This window comes from Chaetodon auriga, chromosome 19 (assembly GCF_051107435.1).
Source record: "Chaetodon auriga isolate fChaAug3 chromosome 19, fChaAug3.hap1, whole genome shotgun sequence".
Taxonomy (NCBI): domain Eukaryota; kingdom Metazoa; phylum Chordata; class Actinopteri; order Chaetodontiformes; family Chaetodontidae; genus Chaetodon; species Chaetodon auriga.
In genome coordinates this window covers 22,015,584-22,023,075 of record NC_135092.1, presented here as the reverse complement: position 1 = coordinate 22,023,075, position 7,492 = coordinate 22,015,584, and the positions used below count along the sequence as shown (strand labels likewise).

At 42.9% G+C, this 7,492-nt stretch overlaps 1 protein-coding gene across 1 annotated transcript; it reads left to right on the top strand.

Moving 5' to 3' along the window:
- The first annotated feature begins 601 nt into the window (after positions 1-601).
- tacr1b (tachykinin receptor 1b) lies at positions 602-6,796 on the top strand. The gene is made up of 5 exons (XM_076757620.1): positions 602-1,022; positions 2,926-3,101; positions 4,111-4,305; positions 6,232-6,382; positions 6,596-6,796. The coding sequence occupies exons 1-5, from the start codon at positions 798-800 to the stop codon at positions 6,794-6,796; spliced, it is 948 nt and encodes a 315-aa protein (XP_076613735.1). The 5' UTR covers positions 602-797.
- Positions 6,797-7,492: the final 696 nt, after the last annotated feature.

Here is a 7,492-nt window from a genome sequence, read left to right as displayed (position 1 = left end):
TGCGTTTCTTCCACAGCTTTCCCCCAACTTTGTCTCAGTGTTGATGAAAATGTGTTACATAAATAAGTAAACAGCTTCCTTCATTAATAAATATGATCCATAAGTATTTGGAATAAATCATTAATTAACATAATTTCATAGAATCAACATTCTCAACACCTCATATTCATATTTCAGCTGCTCTATGTTCATCATTAATGATTTTTTTTAGACACCAGTCAGATGTTTTCTAACTATGGACACAGAAACACGTCAAGGCGTCGTCATCTCAGCGCGCTACGACCCAGTAATTGTTCATATACTGTTACCTGTTTTGGACATTAAAAGCCATCATATTATATAAGCCAATATCATCAGACTGACCCGGAGCATTCAGGACTAATCCTGCTGGGATCGTATTAGGGGTCCAGATAAGTAATGTTGCATTTCAGGGTCATACAGAGTGATTTGCAGCCGCTGAAATCAGCCAGACAAGACCGAGACCAATCATTCGGCGTGTTGATGGGGAAGGGGTGTGTGAGTAAAGAGAGAACCGTGAGGGAGGGGGTGGGGGGTTAGACACCCCGAAGCGCGGCAGTGGTCGGGCGCTGTGTCGTGCGTTTTGGTGCGGTGATGTCCTCCGGAGCGCGCGGCATCGCGGTGCGTAAAGACCGTTCCACCGCAGAAAATGAGAGAACTGCGCGTTTTCCATTTTCACAAGCGCTGCTCCTCAACCTCCTAGAGAGGAATCTGCTCCAGTAACAGGACACTCATCTGTTTTTAACATCCAACCCACCAAACAGGCCGATGCACAGAAGATGGACTCTCTCTACGACGCCACGGATTTTAACGGCACTAACGGGACAAACGTGTCCGTGAACTGCAGCGACGGCTTCAACCAGTTCATCCAGCCGGTGTGGCAGATCACACTGTGGGCTGTCGCTTACTGCAGCATCGTCGCGGTGTCTGTGGTGGGTAACATGGTGGTCATCTGGATTATCCTGGCGCACAAACGCATGAGGACCGTCACCAATTACTTTCTGGTAAGTTCAGCGCGTTGACTGTAGCGTTACGTCAGGAGAGTTAAAGCCAGGTTCTGCTGGGATGTTCGGTTTTGTTGGAGAAGGTGATCAAACTTTTGAACTCTCTGTTGCCTTTTGGATTCTTTAATTTGTGTCTCCACAAAAAAACAGCAAATATGTGAAGTGAAGATGCCCCTCAAACACGAATCATGTGCATTCATGACTGTCAGTACAGAGAGGATGATACTGCATCAGTGTACATCTAACAAATACCACACAGGAAGTACAAATGCAACCATTCCACCTCTGACTGCTGCAGTGAAAAGCTCTTTTCAGCACTTTGCACAGAATCACTGAAGGGTTTTAACACTTACGTGCTCTTAAAGTAAAAAAGTAAACATCATCTCAAATCAATTAAAGTGAAAGCGGTGCGAAGTCTTTCATGTTGACTTTATTCCGGTTAGATTCAGCTCATTGATTTCTGTAAATACACTCATTTCTCACTCAGTTAATCCTGCATCTATTGATGAATGATTGGGTTTGGAAAATGTCAGATGATCTCCTCTTATTGCTTGTTTTGTTCAGCCAACTGAAATCCAAAGATATTCACTTTACTTTCATTAAAAAGTATCAAATGATCAAATTTGAGAAGCTGGAAACATCATTTTATCTGACAGATGACTCTCTCTGATTGGCTGATTGATTATTGATTATATAGTTGCGGTCCCTCTCAGTCTGCCTCAGACGTGCATGTTTAGATCAGTTTTTGCACACAATAACACAACATGTTTAATTTGAAGTTCTCTGATTTGAAACCTTTGCAGAAAAGGACGCAAATCCAATGAAATCATAAATATTAGGAAACCAATCAAAGCCAAATCAATGCTCTTTAGAGAACGGGCTCATAAAAACACTGACTGGCACTGAAATGAAATGTATCTGGAACTGAATGTTTACTATTGGTCAAGATAAGCGCCTGTGCTCCTGTGAAGGGAGATGTTTGCCCTGAAATGTGTCTCCCAGGCAGCTCTTCCTCCTCAAGAAAGTCTTAAAAAGCACTGAAGTCAGTTTCCTTTAAAAAAGGTCTTCGGCAGTATGAAAAAGTCTGACATTTAATTTACAAAAGCCTTTGATGTTTTTTTGGTTCAGAGATGTTTGTGTGTGTGGCTGCAGGCTGCTGGGAGACGTTTTCCTTCTAGAAACTAAAAGCAGGATGGCTGTGACAGTGGATTGTGCTGCAGGAGACAGCTCAGTCCTTTTCATGTGGAGTTTCAGTCAGCGCCATCATGTCTACAGAAAACACTTCATGTACAGCAAATACTGCAGCTGCACCAGCTTCTCTTAGTGGGCGAGAGTCGAAAATGGATAAAACACTAATTCATTAATCATTTTAATTTAGCCGATCCATCCGTCTGTTTTCTGCTGCCACTTTGCATAAATACAAGTAATTAAATAATCATGAATTATTATTATATACTGCTGATAAGTACCAAAAAAGAATGTGATATGATAATATTTAATTCTACGCCATGTTGTTCATCACATGTTCACAGTATGATCAAACAGGTGCTGCTCTATGTGATATTTAAAAGTCTTCCATTTAACCTGCAGAAACTCCGGTTAGGATCATTATCGATACTGCTGATCATTTTCTCCATGAATCGATCGATCGTTTGGTTTGGAAACATTCTGAAAATAGTGAGAAATGTGGCCACAATGAGCCCAAAGTGACACCTTCACAGTATTTGTTTAGTCCAAAGCTCCACATTATTACAAATACATTCAAATCATTCAGATCAATCAGAGGAAATGATCGTGTACATACTGTTGTTTAATTTAGAACCAAACACCAAGCTCTTCATATGTTTTGTATGATGAAACATGTTCAGCTCTGCTTGCTGTGTGCTGTGTCTCTCTCCTGCAGGTCAACCTGGCCTTTGCAGAGGCTGGCATGTCAGCATTCAATACAGTGATCAACTTTGCCTACGCTGTTCACAACGTGTGGTACTTTGGTTTGGTTTACTGCCGCTTCCACAACTTCTTCCCCATTGCCGCCATATTTGCCAGCATTTACTCCATGACGGCCATAGCTCTGGACAGGTGTGTGTTTTCTGCAGGGACTGTGTTATGGGACTATACTGTATGTCTTGAGATAAATGTGTGTATGAGAGCCATTCTTCTTTTCACAGTTCATACTTCTGTGAAAAGTTATGAAAAAGAAAAAAGCAAACAAGAGTCTGCAGGCATGCTAGCAGCTCTACCGTAAACTTAAACACAGCTTTGAGCTACATGCTAACAAGCTAACATGCTAACATGCTAATGATGACAGTGCTAACATGGCGATGCTTTGCAGACATAATGTTTACCATGTTGTTCACCATCACAGTTTAGCATGTTTGAATGCTAACATTTGCTAATAAATAAATCATCCTCGCTTCTACTCAGAAAATTTGTTAAAGGAAAAAAGTTGAATGTACAGACACAATAATCGGAAACATATAAAACGATTAGGAATCTTCTTTTGAAGTCTGAAAATAAACGTGTCAGGTGGCTGCAAAATAACAGAAAACATGACTTATTCACACAGAGGTCCCTTACTGTTCTAACTGCCCACCGGTGGGCCGTAGGAGCATTTCATGTCACTCATTGTTCTTCCTGTGTATTGACACAAATGCCACGTTCACGCTCATACAGATTTATACAGTTAGAAAGCTAAGATTCTCGTGACTCGACTGCTGCCAATCATTGCAAGACACAATCACAACAGGAGGCACAATAAATGCTAACATTAGACAAGCATTTTTAAAATTAAGGCAACATAAAGGCAACTCAGAGATGACGTCTCTCATTGATCCACAGATCGATAACACATGATAACACGCGATAACAAATGATTAATTGTGGATTTAAAGTAAGCTTTATGCTGTTGTGAAATGAGTAGAAATCAATGGCTGCCTGGAAAGCATCAATTAATTCATGCTTTGGAATGATTGGCAGTAATGTAAATGATAAAGTTTGTAGTTAATGGGCTCAAACATGCAAACCAAACAGAATTTATTTAGACAGTTAAGTCAAATAAATGTTCACCTCTTCTGCGTCTGTTTGTCAGATACATGGCGATCATCCACCCCCTGAAGCAGAGGCTGACTTCCACAGAGACCCGTGTGGTGATCGGTGTCATCTGGATGCTGGCTCTGCTTCTCGCCTTCCCTCAGTACTACTACTCGTCCACCACCCAGCTGCCCGGACGCACAGTCTGCTACATAGACTGGCCCGAATACTCCGTCGTGGACTTCAAGAAGATGTGAGTACCTGAAAGGAACAAGCAGAACAGGAGGCCCCTGTAAACCTGGACCAGCAGAAGGCAAAGATGCTGATTCCTCTCAACACTTTAAATACTAAAGCTTTAAGGATCAATGACAGTGAGAGAAGACTGATGAAACGCTCATGTCCGTATGTTAAACCTGCAGTCATTAATTTTTTATTTTTTATTTTTTTGGCCACTTGGGGGCAGCAGAAACAAGCTCACAGGTTACTGTGGCTAACGTGTTAGCAAATTAGCTAATTTATTTACACATGCAGTGGAAGTAAAGTGTGGACATAGAGCAACATTAGCATTAATTTGGAGTGGTGTTTCTGGTCACGGGATGAAGTCCCGCATTTTCTTTTTTAGCTTTGTTCTGGTGTCTACAAACCTCGCTGGAAACAAGGCTGAAACAGTAGAGCTACAGGTCATAAAACAAAGCAATGAGCTGAAAGACGCTAAAAAGCTTCAGCATCACCTTTCCTGTTACATTGAGAGAGCTTCAACTATGGAGCTGGAGTTAGCATGTGGTTAGCTTAGCTTATTGAAAACACTGGAAGGAGAGGAAGCAGCTAGCTGAGTTCAAAAACACAACACCTCTAAACGTCTCTGATGAACATGCTGTATTTCATTTCTAATCTGGGCACAAACAGAAATGTGCTTTCGGTTTGGTTTTACTGATCTGCATGTGCTGGAAACAAGTCACAGCTGGGACCAGTGACTCCCAGAGTCTTGGTGACTACAGATGGATCAACTGTTGTTTGTCAACAAATACAGGAAGTAACTGCCCTAAAACCTCCAGCTGATGCGTTCGCAGTCACGTTTGTGTCCAGATCAACACACTGAGGTACTGAACTGATTTGGTGTTCATGGTGTGAAACCTGAATGTGCCCTCCTTCTCCTTCAGCATTCAAAAGTTGTTTATTTATTTAAGTTATTTTGGCAGCTGGTATGTCAAATATTTGATGTCCAGTATTATTCCATGCTTATTATATATATATGCGTGTGTGTATTTGTATTTGTACGTATATATCCTGTGGCGGCAACACACCTTTTTGTGGTTAATGAGGTTTGATCTCATCGTCTCAAGCTGGACACGATAGCTGCTGCCTCAGAGACGCTGCAGTCTGCAGAACTGGTGCAATAATCATTTCCTAGATGGATTAATTCAGTGTCTGAAAAAATAGACCCCGCAGGTGAAGCGACTCCTGTTCAGGTGATGAATCCGTCTTTGACGATCGTTCTCACGTCCGGTCCATTTCTGCTAGAAATGTGTGAGGAGAAAAGAGAAAAGAGCATTTGATGAATCTGACTCCAAAATTAACGTCTTATTACCGTCTCTGACTGCCTCCCTCGCACTCTCTGCAAATTAAAGCATCTTTAATTCAGCGGTTTCTTTGGCCTGGGCTCTTTGCACAAAAGGAGATGAGAAGTTACTTCCACGTTGGAGTGTGTATGCGAGTGTGTGTGTATTAGTGCATGTGAACATGTTTTCCATGAGCTGACAGGAGGCGATGATGAAACTAAAGATGAAGGCTGAGAATCTGGAGTTGTGTTAGCTGTACCTAGCCTCAGTGTTGCTTTGAGCTAAATGCTAATGTCAGCATGCTAACACCCATGGTCACAATGACATTGTTAACATGCCGATGTTAGCAGTTAGCATACAATGTTTACCACTGACACATTAGTGTAGCATGTTAGCATGCTAATCTAATCACAAAGTACAGCTCTGGCTGATGGGAAATGTGGAGACAAACTGAAGTGTTGGACAAACTGGACAAACGTTTGGCCTGACGGTGGCGCTAGATGAAAAGAAACAGGATCATCATGTATTGAAATGAATCAAATCCAGTGCAGGATGGAGACACATTCACCTCGACCTTTGTGTCTTTGACGAACATTCCTTCTCTTTGTCTCCTTTTCCAGATACCATGTGTGTGTGACACTGCTGATCTACTTCCTGCCCCTTTGCATCATGGGATGGGCGTACACGACGGTGGGTGTCAGCCTCTGGGCCAGCGAGATTCCTGGAGACTCCTCCGAACACTACAAAGAGCAGCTTATTGCCAAACGCAAGGTGATGCAAGCACACGCGCACACACGCGCACACATACGCACGCACACACATGCACACACGCACCACTGCAGCCTCCTCAGTGTGGCCATGCACTATCACTAAACACTATCATTTAATTTAATGGTTTTTTAATCCCCACGTGGAAACAAAAACATTGGAAAAGATTATTTTAAAGCGGCCGCCGCCGTCGCCTCCTCCGTGTTTGTCTGTCAGGTGGTGAAGATGATGATCGTGGTCGTGTGTACCTTCGCTCTCTGCTGGCTGCCTTATCACATCTACTTCTTACTGCACCAGTTCTTTCCCGACCTGTTCGAGCAGCGCTACATCCAGCAGGTCTACCTGGCCGTCATGTGGCTGGCCATGAGCTCCACCATGTACAACCCGATCATCTACTACTGCCTCAACAGCAGGTAGGAAGTCCAGTCTGAGAATGGCGAGCTGTGTGTGTGTGCGTTTGGCCGGCTGCGTGGAGGTCTACTGTATTTGTGTCGTAATCCTGCGTATATAATGCCTCTTTAATCCATCCTGTTGTGAAATATTTGTCGTCCGCCCGGCAGGTTCAGAGCAGGTTTCCAGCAGGTGTTTTCCTGCTGTGCTCCCACTGTCGCCAAGGAGGAGCTCGAGCTCAAATCCCGGCGCTACCTGCACACACAGGTGCGTGACGCCGGGTTCAGACTGCACCATGTTTCTGCCTGCTCAGATGGTCACTGTGTCAGATTAGACGAGAGCAGCGTCAGAAATTCTTGCTTGGTCGAGAGCACGACAGACCGTAGTTAAACATACCTCGCCATCTTTTTCGACCGCCGTGATGTCATCAGGAAGGAGGTGCCAGGGACGAACCTCTGTGAACAGGAATGTAAACAAAGGAGGAAGGAATGGATTACACTGAGTGTTAGCGCGTTTCAACATAAGCTACAAACATTAGCACGTCACTGCTGTGAATGATGAGAAAAGGCTCAGTTATCGCTGTCCTGACCCAAAATCAATACACACAGCAATAATAATAATAATAATAATAATAATAATAATAATAATAATAATAATAATACAGAATTCATTGAAGACATTTAAAGAAAACTGGGAATTGAATCTACGTATAAACTCACCGTC